The 23001-nt window shown below is 38.4% G+C and overlaps 1 protein-coding gene across 1 annotated transcript; it reads right to left on the reverse strand.

The window, feature by feature from the left end:
* Nucleotides 1-291: 291 nt before the first annotated feature.
* slc29a1a (solute carrier family 29 member 1a) lies at nucleotides 292-22426 on the reverse strand. The gene is given in 14 exon segments (XM_051650772.1): nucleotides 292-2227; nucleotides 5208-5307; nucleotides 5310-5406; nucleotides 6900-6985; nucleotides 7132-7240; nucleotides 7478-7563; nucleotides 10011-10092; nucleotides 10201-10298; nucleotides 10418-10552; nucleotides 10960-11099; nucleotides 12394-12566; nucleotides 13783-13864; nucleotides 13942-14022; nucleotides 22314-22426. Coding segments are annotated over 13 exon segments (1329 nt in total). The 5' UTR covers nucleotides 13971-14022; nucleotides 22314-22426; the 3' UTR covers nucleotides 292-2115.
* Nucleotides 22427-23001: the final 575 nt, after the last annotated feature.

Below are 23001 nucleotides of genomic sequence, written 5' to 3' on the forward strand. Positions count from 1 at the left end.
TCTTTTTTTAATGCCCGCACTCTTATCAGTATTCCTCAAACTTTCTTTTCTGAATATTGTAAAAAAAAAAAAGAAAAAAAAAAAGGCAAAATTGCAAAAGTATATATATATATATATATATATTTAACAGCTGATTACTTACCAAATGTGCACAGGGTCATTAAAGACCCTATGTAATAGTCTTACTTTTTTTGCACTTCCATAAATCATATTTGTATGATTTTGTCATATCTATATAAGTTACTATCACAGGATATATATTTCTTATTTTATTACAAGGTAAATGAGTACTATATTCATACAAATAACTACAATATCACATTGATTTTCTGTGCAACAATGGTGAATTATCAGTATTTCATATGTGTGTACATATAGCGTACATATTATACATGCTATTTCTTACTCAAGGTGGCACTGATGTTTCAGTGATTGACTTGATTTACATTTGACATTGCTATTTGATGAAGCAACGTGGAAGTAAACTATAGCAAGTGTAACACATGAACAGTGTGATTTGGATATTGACATTTGGGTGTAATACTGAAATGTGTGCCTATTAAGACTCAAAAAGTGCCTGAGAAAATGCATGTGTGTAACTTATGCGTAGGTTATGTGCTACAGTAAGTGTCGCTTAATATTTAGTTTTCATGGGTGGAGAATATATAGCATAATATTTCATTCATAAAGATCCATTTAGCAACGATGAGTAGAGATTTTCTTGGGATTGCCACAATTACAGACCATAGCTGCTTGAACGCTGCATTAAAACACACATGCAGCTGTATGACTGATGCAGCGCAGGATGACCCCCTGCAAACAACACAGTACAAATACAAATACAAATGTTTATTTCTACCCCCTTCAAACCCCCAACCCACCCACACATTTCCATTTTGCCTTTTTAAAAAAACATCCCATTCAAAAGCCGCCAAAACAAGTTGTTAGAATTTAGGCACATCATACATGTGACACACTGAATTAAAAATACATCATACAAAAAGCTGTTATAAAACAAAGATACTGTATAAACAATATTATAATGTCAAATGTAATACTGTAAGGCCTTCACTCATGACTTAAAATCACCGATTGCGGTCAAAATGAAGGCACATCAATAAAGATAAACAATTATCAAACCTCATTCATGCATTGACATACATATGGATTGATTTTACGATTAAAAATTACACGAGTCGTCATGAAGTTAAACTAGGGCCCTTCTTGTTATGATACAGTACAGTTTATCTAGAATTACTGGCCTAACTATCTCTTTTGCCATCACTAAACGAAAAACATGACAAATAAAACGGTTAAAGGAATATATGTTAAGCTCAATCGACAGCATTTGTGGCATAACGTTGATTACCACAAAAATGATTCAGACTCGTCCCTCCTTTTGTTTAAAAAAAAAGAAAGAACAAAAATCTGGGTTATAGTGAGACACTTTCAATAGAAGTTAATGGGCCCAATGTTTGAAGGGTTTAAAGGCAGAAGCGTGAAGCTTATAACTCCATAAAAGCACTTAAATGCTGTTAAAACTTGAGTATTATTTGAGCTGTAAAGTTGTTTAAATAGTTGTTTTTTTTTGGTCATTTAAGGGTTTACAGCATTACTCGTGCCGTGTATTGGGCACTAAACAGTGCAAGCAAATAACCGGCGCGTTTCCCTGGCACAATTCATTCTTAGAGAAAAGGTTAACGGCCTGTAACCCAGATTTTTGTTTTTAAAGAAAAAGACGGACGAGTCAAAATTAATTTAAACTTTGTATTGAAGCCGGAATATTCCTTTAAGGGCAACTAATTCATTTTCTAAAAATACAAATAAAACACAAAGCCTCGTTGGGTCTACTTGAACTTTACAGCTTTGCTTAATACTGAATTGGCACAATATACAAAAACTATACACCTACAAAATGTAAAAAATCTTCTGATAGATTTTGGCTTGTTCATAGTGCCTCAGGCGGCCCGTTTTAACAGCAAAAAGAGGTACATGTAGGACAAAAACTTTTTCTCTCTGGCTCTGTGGTTCAATACAATAATGAATCCATTTCAGTTTTAACTAGGATGAGATCAAGTTGGTCTTCTTCATCGTTCCAGGAACTAGGTCGGGGTTTTATATCATGGCACGAAAACCGAAGGATAATGCAGCTCCCAGAGCTAAACCGAGAGAGAGGAAGAAGGCCATGATGGCCCCTGCGGTTTCCGCTTCATGCTGGGCTACTTTCCTGTGGGACAAAAAAAATCAAACATTAGAAGACATGGAGAAATGGAGTAAACTGTGGGCCAAACGTTATCAGGCCAATAATCACAAAGTCATTCGACAATTAAGTTATTCAATATCTTAAATATCAAATCTAGCTTCAACTATGGGGACTTTTGGCCATATTTAACTCCCTAAATATTAGAATTTTACAAATTAAACTCCCTCAAAACTAGGGATGTCCCGATAGGGCTGAAACGATTAGTTGACGTTATCGACAACGTCAACAATAAAAAATTGTCTACAAACATTTTCGTTGCCGAATAGTCGTTTGATCTCATTTAACGTAACATGAGATCATATTAAACCCTAATGAGGGCGCAGGAGAGGAGCACCAACCGCAGCTTGCACCTGATTGAGGAGAGGAAAAAAACACAACTCACAGTCCAGATACACTCTAAACTTTCCAAACAGCTTCAGCTAATGTAGATCGCAAAGTATGAGGGAATTATAAAAAAATGACAAACTAAGAAAAATACAGAAACACACTCACTGTGGAATAAGCGGAGCCAGAGCTGCCGTTCTGCTTATGCATAAAAACTTGTATGTCAGAGCATCTTTAAAGGAAACACATGCCGTTATATCTTTAATGCATCCTTTATTAAAGTTATAATAATAAGGAAGCAGGTCATGTAAATAACTACAAACTCCAAAACTGGCATTTCTCTGTGCGGTCAGCGACTCTTCTATGAGTCTCGTGAAGTCACCCGATCAATCTCACCCAGGGAGATATTGAAACTGCACCCTGCTGATGCACAGTCTGGCGTGGGGACGCTTGTCCCTCGCGCGTGTTTGATGCAGCTAGATTATTATTACGTGATTGTGCACGACGTAGTGAACCATAACACGTGTTGCGGTGTGTATCTTATCGGGAAGAAAATCTGCGATATCAAGCTCTTTTAAGAAGAGTTCGTTTTTTGTGAGTTAAAGATGGATCGAAATCATGTGAACAAAAAGGTGAGAGAGGGTAGTCTTCACCCATTATACACCGCAAAAAAATATGTTTTTGATTTGTTTTTTGTTTTGGCTTGTTTTCCAATATAAATATCTAAAACATTATATATTTTAAAATATCTAAAAATACTTAAAACAAGATGCATTTACCTGAAAAAAACATAAAGATATTTAGACTTGCTTTCAGAGAATAGATCTTGAATATAAGTATATTTTGACTTTACAGCACTGGCAGAGGTAAGATCAAGTGAAAAAAATACACTTACGTACAAAATACACTTACAGTATATTCAAAATACATTCCCTAAAGTCTAAATATTTTATATGTTGCTTCTCAAGTAAATGTATCTTGTTTTAAGGATTTTTAGACATTTTTAAATGGAAAACAAGACAAAAACACTTGATAACAATATCATTTTTTCGCAGTGAATTTTTTACTGAATTAAACGTAATATTTTTTTCCCCCTTTAATTCAGTGAATATCACTTAGAGGTATTTTTAAAGATGATTTTGTCCTCTTTATTGTTAGCAAGCACATTTAAACTTACAACCTTTTATGTCAAGGCACAAGCTGAATAATCGGTTAAAAGCTAATGATTAATCGTTGCAATAATCGCCGAATAGTCGAATAATCGTTCTAATAATCGTAAGATTAGTCAATTATCAAAATAATCACTAGCTGCAGCCCTATGTCCCGATACCGATATCAGAATCGAGTCCAATACCGCGCTTGTGTACTTGTAAAAAATTATACCATCTGACGTACGAATGTCATTGTAATGATGAGTCAACGGAGTTGAGATCCATGTGCAGCTTTAATAACAATAAACGTAGTAATACAGACAGGCAGGGGTCAACCACCAGCAACAGTAATAGGTAATCCAGAGAGGTAGTCAATAAACAGGCAAGAGGTCAGGTTAGGCGGCAGACAATCACAGGTTATATCCAGGTAAACAAGGCAGTAATAGTAGGCAGGCAGCAACGGGTCAAAACAGGGTAAACAGTCCAGGATCAAACACAGGAAATGCAATAAACTCAGAGAACACTCAAAAATGTCAGCCAGGGCAAAACAAGATTTCGCAATGACAGCGAGTGAGACTTAAATAACTGAGTGAATTGGAAACAGGTGAACAGGTAATCATTGACAGGTACGGGGATTATGGGAAATGGAGTCCAGAGAGTTAAAGTCAAACCCCAGGTAATGGAGCCCTCTGGTGGTGAGCGGGAGGAACAACAAAGGTGGGATTCATGACAGTCATTCCATAAACATTCAGCGCACGATTTAAAATCACATTATGTCATAGTGTGATTATTAAACTGTAAATGCTGCAATTTAATGAGATAAATATACAGTTTGCATGTGAAAAACCATCACGAGCATTGCATGCTCTGTTTGTAGTAGATGACAGGGAGCAGAGTGCTAATTCACTTTATAGTCACATACAGACTACATATATATTTAATTAAACAGCAGCCTTTTGCAGTTTAATAATCTCTTTGGGTCACGTAGCGACCTGTTTTTCCAGTAATGAGGAGCTACCATCAAAAACACACCGAAACAGAAAGAGCTTCACTCCAAAATAAAAGCTCAATTTAAATAGGAGAAAGTACGACAGAAATATATCACTACTGCAATACTACTACTACTACTACCATTACTAATATTAATAATTATAAACTGACAGTAATTGCATTATATTTAAGCAATACTTCACACCTTTAATGCTCTGTTATGCAGCACTTTATTTAACAAAAAACCCTCCGATGTTGTATTTGGATTGTGCTGTGAGGTTCTGTATAAAAGCACTTCATTTGATAAAAATATACAATATTATGCTGAAAGTTAATTGTTCTATATTCAGTTGATTAAAGTATATTCTGTTGTGGAAATGACGTTATGTTGGGTGTGCTGTCTGAGGCTGAGACTAGACTATCTAGAAAGGCATATTTTGACACTGGCCGTTGATGTAGGCTAGTTATGTTGTTCTTACTTGGGTCCGAAGCACATGCAGAGGCTAGCCAGATATCCGTTACTGAAGGAGAAAAGAATCATGAAGATGATGTACCAGGCATCGTGAGCAAAAACACAGGCAGGTAGTTTCTGGGCTGTACGTTGCAGAAGATGAAGAGAGGCACAAACACGACACGAGCGATCACCAGGATGGGCAGCCAGATGCTGTCTTTACCAGGCTGAACAGAAAGAGAAAAGAGATCAGACACAGATGTATCTGCAGACCGGAACCATACCACTTGTTACCATTTGTTCTGCATCAATGTTGAATTTATATAAGCAATGTATTAGTGATAGAGACCAATATATCCATCAGGTTGATTTCTCTGATGATATTTGTCCATTTTGAATCATCAGCATTGGCTGACATGACCACTATTTAACAGAACAATACATTTTGGAATTTACACATCGAACACATGGACAGCTTTGTCAATGGATAATGTGCATTTTGCTTTTCAGTATTTTTGAGTAAATATTGTGTATATGTTTAATTTCAACAATGATTTTTTCAATAGCTGATGCTATTATCTAGAGAGCAGCGTGGCCAAAATAATTCTGATGTATACATACATAAGCAAATGACATTTTCTCCTCTTCCCCAACATTCTCCAAATGAACACTCATTTGAATAGACGAACACAAATGGACACTAACAAGCATTACATTGACTGTTGTAAATAGCTGAATCATACGTGACCGACGGGCCTGTAAACTAGTCACATGAGCGCGAGACAGCTGACTGCATGTATGAGACAGGATTTCTGTGGTCCATTATTTGTAAAGCAGCTTTGGAACACTCTTTATTGTAGAAAGTTCTATACAAATAAACTGAATTTAATTTAATTCTTTCAACATCAAGATTTAAAGTTAACATATTTAGGTTCGTACCTCGGTTTTGGGGTCGTGGTTCGCTACTCGTTGCCCAGTATTACAGTAGTTTACTTGGAAACCATAATGCTCCCAAACTACAGATTTTAGAGATGGTGGCGAGTCTTCAAAATCTGGCTTATTTAAAGTCCGACATATTTTTATTTTGTTTAGTTCCATCACAGTTGGGAACAATAGCGAGCTAGCTAGTATAATTCACATGCATTTATCTGATCTGCAGTTTCTAGTGCACCGTCTGGTGTTCTGTTCTGTTAAATTTCGGTTCCGTGCGGTCCCCGTCTTTTTTCATTTTAGTTCTATGCAGTTTCTGTTCATTAAATGTTGTTTTAATATTGGTTTCACGCATGCTAAGATATGTAATCATTCATTTGACTGCGTGTACCATACCGTACCGAAGGCCCTGCATCCGTTAGGTTCGGCGCGGATACATATACCATTGCAGCCCTAATGTAAGTGTCGATTTTAGGTGCAGTGGTCAGTATGGAAAAGGTCCAATGAAAGTGTAAGGCCTAACATTATCTTTTGTGTTCTACAGAAGAAAGTCATACAGGTTTGGAACAACAAGAGAGTGAGTAAATCATGACACACTTTTCATTTTCCATCCCTTTAAACAATGTTTTCATCCTGTTCCTCTCTTTGTCCTTCAGAAAGAACACATTTTATCAGTAATTCCATGAAAAGCCCAGGAGGTACAGTCAAATACACTAAGCAGATGTTCTGTCTGATTCATCCCGTAATAAAGCATTCAGACGAGATGCTTCAGGAGTCCTTTTTAACATACCCACATGCACACAGCGGTGAGGCTTCTACCGGCCCAGTCCATTACGTTAAAGAGGAGGAAACAGGACACAGGAATAAAGTATTCTTCTGTGGAAACAACCAGCAGGCCAGTTGTTACATGTCTGTATGACTATTACAACATGCTATTTCAGATCATTTCTGTCTATTTGGACTATTGTTCTCAGAGTAGAAATGTAGATGTGGTGAAACCTCACACATCCAAACACACTTACCCCAAGCACCCCCGTCAGCCACAGTAGATTTGACGTCAACAGTGACAGCTGGAAATGTGCCAATAGTGATTGTGAAGACAATGCACACGGAAAGAGCCATCACCCAGATCTTCGGTGGGGGGGGAGAAAAATATTATTATTGGTAAGAAATACAGTGGCTCTGTATTAAAAATATATTTGGACCGTTATGCCACACTTAAAAATGTCTGAATGTCATTGCATTAGAAAATGGCTTTTCTGAACCATTCTTGCAATGACTTATAATCAACTGGTGTCTATGTGTTTTAGACAATATATGACGTTAGTTCATGGGAATGACAGATATTAGATTTGCTGGAGCTGTTACCTGTTTAAAGATGGCAAACACTGACACTGTGGGTCTGGTATCTTCATTTGTCAGACTGACCACTGGTCTCTTCTCTGCTTCACTTTCTACAAGACAAACATGTATCAACACTGAGGGTTTCTGTTCAAGAGCCATTTTTATTTTGTTGTGTAACAGCAATAGAGACTGCAAACATCATACTGACAAACTGCATATGACACATGAAGACAATACTCAGCAACTCTGAAACTGATTAAATGTGTTTATGCCCACATTTGTTTAGGGGCACAGTTACAACAATTAGGGCACTAGTACTGGCACGAGTTAATTAATGTAACTATAATGAGGGGCCTGGGTAGCACAGCGAGTACTGACGCTAACTACCACCCCTGGAGTCGCGAGTTCGAATCCAGGGTGTGCTGAGTGACTCCAGCCAGGTCTCCTAAGCAACCAAATTGGCCCGGTTGCTAGGGAGGGTAGAATCACATGGAGTAACATCCTCGTGGTCACGATTAGGGGTTCTCGCTCTAAATGGGGCGCGTGGTAAGTTGCGTGTGGATCGCGGAGAGTAGCATGAGCCTCCACATGCTGTGAGTCTTTGCATGTTGACATGCACAACGAGACACGTGATAAGATGCGCAGATTGACGGTCTCAGAAGTGGAGGCAACTGAGACTTGTCCTCCACCACCCAGATTGAGGTGAGTAACCGCACCACCACGAGGACCTACTAAGTAGTGGGAATTGGGCATTCCAAATTGGGAGAAAAGGGGAGAAAATAAAAGAAAAAAAGAAAATGTAACTATAATGATAGCTTGCCAATCGCAGTGTCAAATGTACTGTAGCTTGCATACACTTTGATGCATTAGTCATCTTTATTTAAATGGTTTTACAGAAGTTCATGTGTTTTAATTGGGAGGTCACTCGCACCGCTGCGGCTTACTAGTTCACATTTGCACAAAGTGGTGTTTATTAAATACAAGCAAAAAAAGGACAAATTTTTGTGTTTTAATTGTTTGCAAAACCATTTAATGCAATGTGACATTTAACGCAGGAATGTTTTTTATGCACAATTAACACAAATGAGGCCCAGTAATTTTAGTTCAATCTGTACATTACAAAAAGTCATGTTTGTCTTGTTTTCCAGTAAAAATATCGAAATATCCTTAAAACAAGATTTACTTGTGAAGCAAAATGGCGTGAGACATTGAGTCTTGTTTTCAGAGAAATCTCACTAAACATTGAAGTTTTTGCTGAAAGTCAAGACAACACTTTCTTTTTTTGGGGGGGATTTTTCCCCTTTTTCTCCCAATTTGGAATGCCCAATTCCCAATGTGCTTTTAAGTCCTCGTGGTGGCGTAGCGATTTGCCTCAGTCTGGGTGGTGGAGGATGAATCCCAGTTGCCTCCGCGTCTGAGATCGTCAATCCGCACTTCTTATCACATGGCTTGTTGAGCACGTTGTCACGGAGACATAGCGCGTGGAGGCTTCACGCCATCCACCGCGGCAACCACGCTCAACTCACCACACAGCCCACTGAGAACAAACCACATTATAGCGACCACGAGGAGGTTACACCATGTGACTCTACCCTCCCTAGCAACCGGGCCAATTTGGTTGCTTAGGAGACCTGGCTGGAGTCACTCAGGGTTTCGAACTAGCGAACTTCAGGGGTGGTAGCCAGCGTCTTTACCACTGAGCTACCCAGGCCTCCAAGACAACACTTTCTTTACCAATGAGGTAAAGTCAGGTCAAATCATTTTTATCTGTATAGTGCGTATCACGATGAATATTGTTTCTAAGCAGCTTTACAGAAAATCACACTATAATCTCTTAAACGTTTGAAAGCTCTGAAACAGCTTTGTAGAAATCATGTATTTAAGAAAATAAACTCCTTTTCCCTTTCAAAAACCAGTACGTTTATTTTTCGTACACCATTGGCAAAACGTTTTTTTCTTGTTTCAAAGAAATATTCCAGGTTCAATTCAAGTTAAGCTCAGTCGACAGCATTTGTGGCAGAATCTTGATTACCACAAAAATGTATTGCGACTCGTCGCTCCTTTAAAAAAAAAAAGCAAAAATGGAGGTTACAGTGAGGCACTTACAATGCAAGTGAATGGGGTCAGTTTTTGGAGGGTTTAAAGGCAGAAATGTGAAGATTACAATTTTATAAAAGCACACATTCATTCTTCTGTTAAATCTCATGTATTATTTGACCTGTACAGTTGTTTAAATCATCGTTTTTGTGGTTGTTTTAGGGTTACAGCATTACGTTGTAATGGCAATGAAGTTGTAAAATTGTATATAACTTTACATCAAAAAGGCTAGCAAGTGATTTTATTCGCACTATAATCATGTTAACACACATATTGTTTATGTCTTACATCTATACTATTGAAACAGTGAGTATTTTAATGTTTTCGGATTGGCCCCATTCACTTCCATTCTAAGTGCCTCACTGGAGCCCAGATTTTTGCTTCTTTATTTAAAAGAAAGGAGGGATAAGTCGAAATTGTGCCACAAACGCAGTCGAACTTTTTGCAACTTGGTAATTACCAGGTTTCAGCAAGTCCATCTTGTTTTCCTCGTCGCTGACATTTCTTAAGCCATTGCTTTCAGAATAATACTGGAAAAATTCCTGCAGAACAAACAGTTCCAGTTCTCAACAAGTACACATAAAAACACATTCAACACATTGAATCACATCTGACTTTTATTTCAACTAATCAGAGAGATTACATCATACCATTCTGGGCAGGGCAAGGTATGAAACGATGGCAAGGAGAATAACAACACAGGCTGTAATGAAGTAGCCGAAGGTGCTGTCCTGTGACGCAGAGCCCTCTGGAAAAGAGAATGTTCATGGATGACACCTGGAAGCAACTTGTTAGTATTTTGCACTTGTGCAGGGTATTTTGTGAGCATGACTCTGTTTAGAACTGCCAAATGTGTGCAATGCATACTTGCAAGTGCACAGATCATGGAGAAGGCCGCAAACGTTCCAGCAAACCCTTGGCCGCTCATGATGGGTGTAGTGTAGGACGCTGGGAGCAGACCAGCCAGACCAAATAGACTTCCCTGAAGAACAGCACCAAACACTACAGAAAGAGAGGAAGAGTGTTAAGATGGTTAAGATCTTAGATAAACGCACGTAGAAACAAGATAAACAAAGATTTCCCGAGAAGTGGTTGTGACAACATGGGACTTCATGAATCATTTCAAAGCGTTTACTCCCCCTATGATCTTCTCTTTCAAGTAGTACTCTTCCCAGTTTGATTTTCAAAACAAAATGTGTTATAATATTAGCATCAAAGGCAGTCTGAGGAGTCAAGCCATCTTCATCTCATTAAGAACTCCAAACATAAACAGAACCGTGTGACCTAACACAGAGGAGAGAACCAGAATGCAGAAGACCCCTGAAGCTGACATGAGAAAAGCCAAAGGCCCCTGTAATAGACATGGTGTAGTTACAATGATGATGAAAAGGCCTGGAGGGGGTACTCACAGTTGATGCAAATGATTTTGATCATGGTGAAAGCAAAGAATGGCAGGGGAGCCATCTTCACCTTTACCAACACTGCTGTGATGAGAAAAAGTACGAGAATGACAGAGAGACTGCCCGAGATCCTCAACTTCTGAGGAATCCTGAGAGAGCGAGAGAAAGAAGTAGAAAATAACAGAAGATCAACTTTCCTGAAATGCTGTTTGAAGAGGGGCTTTCAGGGAAATTCCTGGTAATCCTCAACTTTAATTTAAACAAACAGTCTCAAAAAGTAATACAATACACCTGGTATATTATACATACAGGAGGTATTGTATAACTTGTGAAAATGTTTGTTTTGATTAATGGGAAAGATATACTATATCTAACATATTCTATATAGTATGAGATATTCTACTAAATTAAAAGTGTATTATTTCCATTAATACTACAAAAGTACTAATTAATAATTCTATTAATACAAAATATTGTTTTATTATTATGTTATTAATACTAAATTGATTAAAATGGTATTATAACCATTAATAATACAATTATTAATTGCCGCCTTCCCCTCACACCTGCCACAGGCCTGGAAGACAGGCCACTAACGTCGCAGCCCCACGGATCCAGGAGGGGAGCGCATGTGGCCGTCGGACCCCGCTCATGCCTGGGCCATTCCACGGACACTTCCCCGCCCTTAACGGAGCCCCGTCTCATCGTGAGGATGCCAGATTACCCCTTTATTTTGAACACTATTCCCCCTGGACACTTTATTGTCTCCTTTTATGGACATTTTATGTTTATTATTATTCTCAATAAAGAGGCCAGGCCACTTTCCCCTCACACCTGCCATGAGCCTGGGAAGACAGGCCACTAACGCTCATGCCTGGGCCATTAAACGGACACTTCCCCGCCCTTAACGGAACCCATCTCACTGCGAGGATGCCAGATTCACCTTTTTTTAAACACCATTCCCCACAGACACTTTATTTTCTCCTTTTCTCTCCTATTATTATTTTCAATAAACGCCTCTCCAAGGCTTGACGCCACACCCACTCTGTCTCTTGCTCACCCCGCCACAGAAAACTCTGTAGAAATTTTGCAGAAAGATTTTGGCATCCGTCATTCATAAAAGTTAAATGCATTCCCCATCTCTTGTATGTTTGTTTATGGAATATTTTGGCTTTGAAGCTTTTACCATTCTATAAGAATGTAGTAGCCTACTGTTAGGTCCATTTAATACATTTTGATATGTTTGCTCCATCTGAGCCTGCTCATAGATGATATTTCATACTGGGTGACTGGATAATTAAATTCAGCAAAAAAAATTTAAATGACTGTAAATAAGGTCTTTATCCATAATATGCTGAACTCTGGCAGAAATAATGCATGCATGTTCCTATCCCTCATACGTATGCAGTTTCATTTTTAGCGCCCACACTGAAGCCGTCTCACCTCTGGTGAATGAATGAGTTAAGGCAGGTGAATATAAGCAGTGGCACCATGGCGCACAACGTCATCATATTGTTGAACTTTGACTCTAGGACGTTACGCGTGTCACCCTCTTTCACCGCTGTTTGATTATGTTCTTCATTCAAATAAGGGTCCTTCAAACGTCCTGTGAAGTACTGCAGACCAATGAGAAGACAGATGTAGAAGCATGGTTCTCACTTTAAAAACACTCATCTGTAAATCAATCTGCACTTGCAATTTAAAATGTGAAAAGTCATAAAGCATTAGAAGAAAACATAAGGTAGTACGGTGACCCATTCCATTGTAGTAAATAACCTACTGTACGCACAGGCGAACACTATCCATGATTAATTTGTGTGTAATAAATGGATCATGCCAACTTTAAATTTTGATAAAATTTGCGGAAAAAAAATAGACTTAGTGCAACTAATAGAACAAAATGTGTCTCGAGACATGTTTAACTTGACACGGCATCTAGAAAACACACCGCTCCTGCACAATTCAAAAACAGCACAGATGGACGGAAATATGCGTTGGTCTGAACACCCCCTAATGCGCCAAATTGCTACGTTAGCTTGGCAACCGTAAATTCCTATAGTTATTATAATGAACTATATTAATTGGCGGAACAGTAATAATTTATTATGATTTTTGGGGGGGATTTTTCCCCTTTTTCTCCCAATTTGGAATGCACAATTCCCAATGTGCTTTTAAATCCTCGTGGTTACGTAGTGATTCGTCTCAGTCCGGGTGGCGGAGGACGAATCCCAGTTGCCTCTGCGTCTGAGACCGTCAACCCGTGCATCTTATCATGTGGCTTGTTGAACGCGTAGCGCGTGTGTAGGCTTCACGCCTTCACGGCAATCATGCTCAACTCACCACGCGCCCCACTGAGAACGAACCACATTACAGTGACCACAAGGAGTTTACCCCATGTGACTCTACCCTTCCTAGCAACCGGGCCAATTTGGTTGCTTAGGAGACCTGGCTGGAGTCACTCAGCACGCCCTGGGATTCGAACTAGTGAACTCCAGGGGTGGTAGCCAGCGTATTTTACCACTGAGCTACCCAGGCCCCCCAGTTTGTTATACATTTAGCTCTTTAACCAACTGCTGTTGTCACTGTTTTCTAAAAACAATAAGCCACAATACAAGAGTCCAAGTTTTACAGGGATTTTACCACAGTTAAGATGGTTTTAGGCACTCCACTTCATACCAGCCCTAAGAATGGCCCTTTCCTGTGGTAAAAATCACTGTAAGGCACAGCCTCTTATGGCATATTTCATTAAGATTAGATTCAACTTTATTGTCATTGTGCAGAGTACAGGTACAGAGCCAATGAAATTAAGACACACAATGCAAGGATTGTTACTATGGTAGCAGTCATAAAGAAATTCCATGGCAGCAGAGTTCCCAGACCAAGAATGAAGAATATGATCCATACTGCATTGTACCTGAAAGACACAATGTTAACCACACAGTTTTACCATTGAGCCATCATGTGAGGAGAGTCACACACTCTGTTTTTTACCTGTCTCGCGGTGCATTCACTGCAGTCATTGTGTCAGTCGGTGGATTTGTCTCTGTTTTGTTTCAAAATCTGGCATCAAATCTGAAATCACAATCACATGGAATACAACCACTATCAGTAATGCATATTCCACAATAACACAGTCAAGTCATTCACTTCTACATATGAAACACATACAGTGAAAAAACTTATTCAGACATTTTAACCACACTTAAAAATGTATGTGTCATTGCATTAGATAAATTAAACTTTACTTTTCTAAGCCATTTTTGCAATGAATTTAAACCAGCTGGTCTCAAATAGATTTTTAGTGGCAGTAATGTTATCTAATGCAAGTAACCAAATACTTTTTGGGGCCATTATAAATTTCAAAATTTAGCTAGTGTATAAACTTCTGTCGATATGAAATTCCGTTCAATTATATAATCCTCTTAATTGACATTCTGGCAGCACCAACACAAACACATTATCCAAACAAATCTTTTCATTTGGGTTTCATTTCTGCATGCATTTGCATTAAACAAATATCTCTAAACCAATATTTTGATTATATCTCCTATAACACTTGAGTATTGAGTTCATGAAACAATTAAAAATTAATTTCCTGAGCTAGAGTACCAGCAAATCCATGCATTTAGAGAACGAATCAATTCACAAGCTAAATCTAAAGGCTTATGTAGAAATATACACAGATAAAGCACTGGCAAAAATTAATTTCACTCAGGAAACTGTGATATATTGATTCATTTTGCAATCCTTTGAGAACAAACAAATGCATGGAATTATGAGTTACCTCTAACACTCGGTGGATTTTTCCTTTAATATTAATATTTGAAACTAGTCATTACACTGATGCATTACAGAGCACACCTGTGCACATATTTATTTATTTTTTTACAATCCTGAGTAAATCACTGATAAATAGAAATATTGTTTGAATACATTATTAATTCATTTTGTTCCAAGGAGATCGAACTCATGACCTTCCCGTTGTTTGCACTATACCCTACTGATTAAAATAGAGGGCACAACACATACAACACAGACAGCTTAGTTTAGAACTTCATTCTGGTGGACAAGCTCAAACGGCTTGTATTAACGTAATGTATTAACGCTTTTGTGGGGGTTTTTTAGTCCTTATGAAGAGAAAACATTTTAAAAAAGAATTCAAGTTGCATATTTTTGATATTGCAGAATTTTCAAGAAACAATGCCCTCGGGGGCCTGGGTAGCTCAGCGAGTATTGACGCTGACTACCAGCCCTGGATTCGCAAGTTCAAATCCAGGGCATGCTGAGTGACTCCAGCCAGGTCTCCTGAGCAACCAAATTGGCCCGGTTGCTAGGGAGGGTAGAGTCACATGGGGTAACCTCCTCATGGTCGCTATAATGTGGTTCTCACTCTCGGTGGGGCGCATGGTGAGTTGTGCGTGGATGCGTGGAGAATAGCGTGAAGCCTCCACATGTACTACGTCTCCAAGGTAACACGCTCAACAAGCCACGTGATAAGATGTGCGGATTGATGGTCTGAGACAACTGAGATTCGTCCTCCACCACCCAGATTGAGGCGCGTCACTACGCCGCCACCACAAGGACTTAGAGCGCATTGGGAATTGGGCATGCCAAATTGGGGAGAATTTGTTTTGGGGTTTTTTAAATCTGTTGCATTTGAATGATGCTGTCTGCTAGGTGACATTGTAAGTCTAAGACAACTTCTTCAAAATATTGCTGAGTGTACCTTTCAGACAGCTTTTTTCCAGTAATAAAAACATTGGGGTTTACAGTGTATACTTATAATCAACAACTTAAAATCTATAGCTTTATCAATTAAAATTACACCGTTTTTAATTCAATCATGTCATTCACAATGCTTCATGGGATTGTACTTCATTCCCTCATAAAGACTTTTAGTAAACAGTCTTGTACCTTCATATATTTGTTCAAATGGTTGGTTTAGTTCAGAGCTTAGGACTCTTTTATGAAGGATTTTATGACATCCCTAAGGACAAAAATACTTTCTGGAACCAAGTTGTCGGATACTGTTATGCTCTATTCTTGTCCTAATATAGTTCAGTAGACTAACAACGGGTTATAGTCCGAGTTTCACAATAAAGTTTTAACGACACCAGAACCTTAGATTGTATTTAAATGACTTATAAACAAAAAAGCCTTTATAGCCTTGCTGAAATATCCTTCGTGCTACAGAGAAAACAGTGCAATAACATTTTTCAAGCCCATGTCAATACCTCCCTCTGATTTACAATGTACAATCACTCCCAGATCTCATGGGCCAAATCTGAGGGTGTCATCCAAAACCCTCTCACTTCGTCCAACCCTTTATTTCTGCAGTGTACACGAGCCAGGGTGCACACGGTCACCGCCACACTGCACACATTAGTTCCGACCACCTACAATTACTCAGACGCCCAATTTAACACGAGTCCCAGGTCCTGAACGCCACCTTGGCCGGTCTCCCGATCTGTCCTCTGATATTACTTCTTGGGACTCGGCTTGCAAAAGCTCCCTCGGTGGCTCAACATTTCACAACAAAGCTGTGGGGGTCCAAAACAGTCTGTCCTCGCAAACCTAGCAAGGACTGTAAACTGAGAACATCCCTGGTACATCAGAGAACAAGTATGGAACAGATTACTATACTAAGGGTACAGCCAGTAAAATCAGGCTTACCTCACCACAGGCCCCTTTAAAACTGCTGACTGTCATTTCTTCACCACTAATGGCACCAAACGAAATTGCAAAAATAAACATTTTTACCAAACAACTTTCCTAAACACTCTCCTGCCTGCATTGTTCAAAAGGGTAGTCTTGCCCCTAACATACCCCATTAGTGACTTACTTATAGCCGACTCTGCATATTAAGCTGGGTTTGAAGAAAGTATTTTTTTAAATAAAAATTACACATAAAAATAAATACATTAAACGGCAATTTAATTTAATTCACTACCATGCACCGTGAATATCCCTAATTTCAAACGAAGCCCCTTCTTTAGCCACACAACTCCGCCTGTGTGGAACAATGCATGTATTTTAACACTGAGAAACCTGTGGACATATGACCCGTGACCCTGTCAATACTTTAGCAGAACAAGATTACGTGCCTTATGACATCTTTCACTGCAGTTTCCCAGTGAAATGTCCAGCAGGGGGCGCCAAAAGCAAGTGAAATTATGTCATAATCAGACAAGGTTTTTAAGGTGAATATTAGATGGAGGTTTTAATGAGTAAAATGTACCTCCCTAACCTAAAACGTGATCTAAAATCAAATGAGAGGTCAAAACAGACATACCCTAAACCAACACCTAAACCTAACCAATAGTGACCTAAAAGCAGATGAGAGGTAGATAAAACAGACATCCTTACCTTAAACCAACACCTAAACCTAACCCATAGTGTCAAAAAACAAAGTGAGAACTGAAAACCACTTTTTTTGAAGCAACCACGTCATTTCATGTCGCTTCAATGACACTTTCGTCTCACGTGTCAGCTTGCGTGATTGGCTGGGCTTGAACCGCGATCTTCCAAGTCCAAAGTCCAACACTCTATGAGGTGAACTACTGCGGAAGCTAATCACATTGGAATAAGTGTGTAAATGTTGACAAGTCTGTAATACAAACACTAAAATGTAATGATTTTAAAATTATGCATTTAGTAAAAGTGTTGCAATATCATAACATAGCAGTGTTTGGGTAATAGTGCGAAAATTCAGCCACTGTAGTCATGATTTTTGTCAAAGTGAATACAACGCAAAGTTGTAGCACCTCTAGTGTTCATTTCACCAGGGAACTACAGCTAAACTTAGAACGCGGCACGTAAAATTCAGTTTGCAAAAATTTTGTTATAGTAAGTATCGCTCATTCTATGAGACTAGGTTGGATAATAATTGAGGACGCAACTTTATTTTATCCTTCGGGAATTTATTAGATTGTAAAAAAGTGGGCATTACATAGGTGTTTGGAGGGGTGGGGTTTAAACTTGTAGCCTTTGTGATGTCATCCACACAAAATAAACGTTTTTTCAGAGGAGCAGCAAGATATTGCATTTTTTTAATAAGATTATGAAAACAAACATTTGATCACCTTGGAATAATATGAACTAATGAATTAAGCAAAGTAAGAGCAAAAACATGAATGAAGAAATTAGAGTTCATTTTGATTTCATGTTGACTAAGAAAATCGAGGTACAACAACAGGTTTAGTTTCAGATTCTGTACTGAATCCATACAGATTGTATTTGCAGACTACTACACAAGTGAATAGCTTATCATCGATTTATAATGTGTTACAAGGATGGAGATTCCTCGCACAGTCAGATGCCACTTGTGATACCAATCTATAGGTTTTGACCTTTATAATGAAAGCATGTGGCCGGAGACCTCATGCACAGCACATGCTTAAAAGTTAAACACAAGAACATTTGCCTGAGAGCTCTCTGTGTTCATGATAAAGCTCACATGAATCTCATCTACAGTCCATGAGATGAACTCCAAACCATGAGGACATACAGTTGTGCTCAAAAGTTTGCATACCCTGCAGAAATTGTGACATTTTGGCACTGATTTTGAAAATATGACTGATCATGCAAAAAACTGTCTTTTATTTAAGGATAGTGATCATATGAAGCCATTTATTATCGCATAGTTGTCTGGCTCCTTTTTAAATCATAATGATAACAGAAATCACCCAAATGGCCCTGATCAAAAGTTTACACACCCTTGAATGTTTGGCATTGTTGCAGACACACAAGGTGACACACACAGGTTTAAATGGCAATTAAAGGTTAATTTCCCACACCTGTGGCTTTTTAAATTGCAATTAATGTCTGTGTATAAACAGTCAATGAGTTTGTTAGCTCTCACGTGGATGCACTGAGCAGGCTAGATACTGAGCCATGGGGAGCAGAAAAGAACTGTCAAAAGACCTGCGTAACAAGGTTATGGAACTTTATAAAGATGGAAAAGGATATAAAAAGATATCCAAAGCCTTGAAAATGCCAGTCAGTACTGTTCAATTACTTATTAAGAAGTGGAAAATTCGGGGATCTCTTGATACCAAGCCAAGGTCAGGTAGACCCAGAAAGATTTCAGCCACAACTGCCAGAAGAATTGTTCGGGATACAAAGAAAAACCCACAGGTAACCCCAGGAGAAATACAGGCTGCTCTGGAAAAAGACAGTGTGGTTGTTTCAAGGAGCACAATACGAAGATACTTGAACAAAAATGAGCTGCATGGTCGAGTTGCCAGAAAGAAGCCTTTACTGCGCCAATGCCACAAAAAAGCCCGGTTACAATATGCCCGACAACACCTTGACATGCCTCACAGCTTCTGGCACACTGTAATTTGGAGTGACGAGACCAAAATAGAGCTTTATGCTCACAACCATAAGCGCTATGTTTGGAGAGGGGTCAACAAGGCCTATAGTGAAAAGAATACCATCCCCACTGTGAAGCATGATGGTGGCTCACTGATGTTTTGGGGGTGTGTGAGCTCTAAAGGCACGGGGAATCTTGTGAAAATTGATGGCAAGATGAATGCAGCATGTTATCAGAAAATACTGGCAGACAATTTGCATTATTCTGCGCATGGGACGCTCTTGGACTTTCCACCACGACAATGACACTAAGCACAAGGCCAAGTTGACCCTCCAGTGGTTACAGCAGAAAAAGGTGAAGGTTCTGGAGTGGCCATCACAGTCTCCTGACCTTAATATCATCGAGACACTCTGGGGAGATCTCAAACGTGCGGTTCATGCAAGACGACCAAAGACTCTGCATGACCTGGAGGCATTTTGCCAAGACGAATGGGCAGCTGCAAGAATTTGGGGCCTCATAGACAACTATTACAAAAGACTGCACGCTGTCATTGATGCTAAAGGGGGCAATACACAGTATTAAGAACTAAGGGTATGCAGACTTTTGAACAGGGGTCATTTCATTTTTTCTTTGTTGCCATGTTTTGTTTTATGATTGTGCCATTCTGTTTTAACCTACAGTTGAATATGAATCCCATAAGAGATAAAAGAAATGTGTTTTGCCTGCTCACTCATGCTTTCTTTAAAAATGGTACATATATTACCAATTCTCCAAGGGTATGCACACTTTGAGCACAACTGTACATCACCACAGTGACACGAGAAGGAAACTCCTCAGAAAATATCACCATAAACACCAAAGGCAACATTTTCTTAGAATAATAATAACACAGATTCATAAATGGATAATTTGGTAAAATCATTTTAAAGAGATTGCCGGGAGGGATTTCCATTTGTACGTCAGGTACCAATACATTTAATTGAATATACTTATCAGTGTACAAATGTCTCTATTTAAAGCCCTCAACAGACAGAACGATGTTTCACGCCAGCTTGCAAGCAAATTTTGCTCTTCACAAGCACTAGCAAAAACCAATGTATAGCAAAACTAGTAAAAAAAAATCACATTCACTAAGATTTCCATAATCTCAACCTGACTTTTAAGTAGTGATAGACCGATATCTCGGCCAGGCCGATAAATCAGTAGATATTTTAGTAAATGTTGCATAAAAAAAGTGTATGTTTTACTGTTGTTAAATTGTAGAGTTTATCAACATTTATGTCGGCCATCTGCAATCCTGCTTTCTAGATATTGTATGCGTATCGGCCATTGAAAAACCCATGTTGGTCGACCACTACTTTTAATATTTACTTTTTCATGACTTTTTCCAGGCCAGGGAATCACAATTTTAAAATTCCCTGATATTTCTAGGTTTTCCATGACCACCACAAAAGTTTCAATATGCTCATTAGACACTGCAAAAATGTGTATGCAGGTATCCAGCTCTTTAATATTTTATATGATGCAATTACATTTAGAGAATTTTAAGTGTGAACTTTCCACCTAATAATGAAAACACAGTTATTAAAGGTATAGTTCACCCAAAAATCAGTCACATGCCAACTTTCCTCTGCAGAACACAAATGAAGATTTTTAGAAGAATATCTCAGCTTTGTAGGTCCATACAATGCAAATGAATGGGTACCAAAATATTAAAGCTCCAAAAGCACATAAAGGCAGCATAAAAGTACTCCACACGACTCCTGTGGTTAAATCCATGTCTGCAGGAGTGATATGATAGGTGTGGATGACAAACAGATCAATATTAAAATTTTCCTCCCTACCCAGTAGGTGGTGATATGCACGAAGAATGCAAATCGTCAAAAACAAAAGAAAAAGAATGTGCAAGTAAAAAAAGAACTTACATATTGATCCCTTTCTCACCCACACCTATCATATTACTTCTGAAGACATGGATTTAACCACTGGAGTCTTATAGAGCTTTTATGCTTTTATGCTGTCTTTTTGTGCTTTTGGAGCTCCAAAATTTTGATCACCATTCACTTGCATTGTGAGGAACTACAGAGCTGAAATATTCATCTAAAAATCTTCACTTGTGTTCAGCAGAAGTAAGAAAATCATACACATATGGGATGGCATGAGGGTGAGTACATTTTTAGGTGAACTATTTATTTAATTCCTTGCCCTCATGTTCGGGTTTGTTGCAGAAATATATTGTAGGTTTTTTTCCTGCCTGAAGTTTCTTCCACGGAAAAAATAACAGCGTACATGTTTTGAGCGATATGAAGGTGAATACATAATGACAGAATTTCCTTTTTTTCCTGGGTGAACAAAAACATTGAAGTGGCTAAATACTTCTGGTGCTTCGTCTCTCCTCAAAAACCGGCTCCAGACTAAATAAGCTTCCCTGAAGACAAAGTAATAAATAATTAAAAACAAATCCATGCGCACGTGAGGGTGCTGACGTCAAAGCGTACAATGCTTTTGAAACAATATGTATGGCGCCAAATGGAATCCGCACTGTTGTGATCAGACGGGTTGATCCACAGCTAAACAAGTACACATCAAACCATTTGATCATTTAACTCAGTGGATCTTCTACAAGCAGAACAACATTCGTGTCCTCTGTAACTCCACATATTCACACATAATTCGTAAGTTCTTCAATATGTATATTTTGCGAATGACTCATTCAAAATTAAAGCCGCATGGCTTGGAAGACAACGACTTCAACAAACAGAACAATTATGCATTGTTACATTTATAAACAAACTTAAAGGGCGCGTACTAAGATAAAAACGCTCTTAACTTACAGACTGTCGGTGTTACTCTAAATATATGTTTCAGAAGCTTCTGTCACCAAGACAAATTCCTTGTATGTGTAAGCATACATGGCAATAAAGCTCATTGTGATTCTGAGAAGTGATCGAATCACGTTCGTCACAATGCAATAAACAAGCAAAAAAAGTCTACGTCATATATACATCTATCTGATGTGAGATTGTAATGCATTAAAGTTGAGCCCTACCTTCATGTGTGTGGATAGCAACGCAGCTCGGGATGCCAGTAGAGTTGTGATGAGTGTGAGGAGTCAAGAAAATCCCAAATGAAAGAGGAATGGCCCCTACACACACACACACACAAACCATAAAATGACTAGTGGACTACTTAGAGGTGGAGGGCTGGTAAACGGGGTAATCAGAGGCCTAGATTCCAGGGGGGATGGGGGGAGGTAACCCCCCTAATAATCAAAACAAGCAAGTACAACCCCCACCCCATTTTTATACCATGATCAGTGGAAACATGTAAATGCTTCACGTTGCAACCCCCTCAAAGTTCAAGCCAAATCTACGTCCTTGGGTGTAATACTTGATTATTAGCTTTCACTAAATATTAACAAATACTACTGCATTATATGATGTTTATCATATCAAAAAAATAATAATAATAAGATTAATTAAAAAAAAAATATATATATATATATATATATATATATATATATATATATATATATATATATATATATATGTTTTATTAAATACATTTTGTTAAACATTACACAAATTTTGTCATGAAATCAAAATGTGTAAATCTTAAAAATAGCCTAAAATATTATTTTTGTTTTGAGTTTTGTCAAAGCTTAATTATAAGATAGGTTTGATTTGTTTTGTTTGTATTTTTAGTCAATAAATAATTTGCATACTTCCATTTGTGTT

Source organism: Myxocyprinus asiaticus, chromosome 23 (genome assembly GCF_019703515.2).
Source record: "Myxocyprinus asiaticus isolate MX2 ecotype Aquarium Trade chromosome 23, UBuf_Myxa_2, whole genome shotgun sequence".
NCBI classification, from domain to species: Eukaryota; Metazoa; Chordata; class Actinopteri; order Cypriniformes; family Catostomidae; genus Myxocyprinus; species Myxocyprinus asiaticus.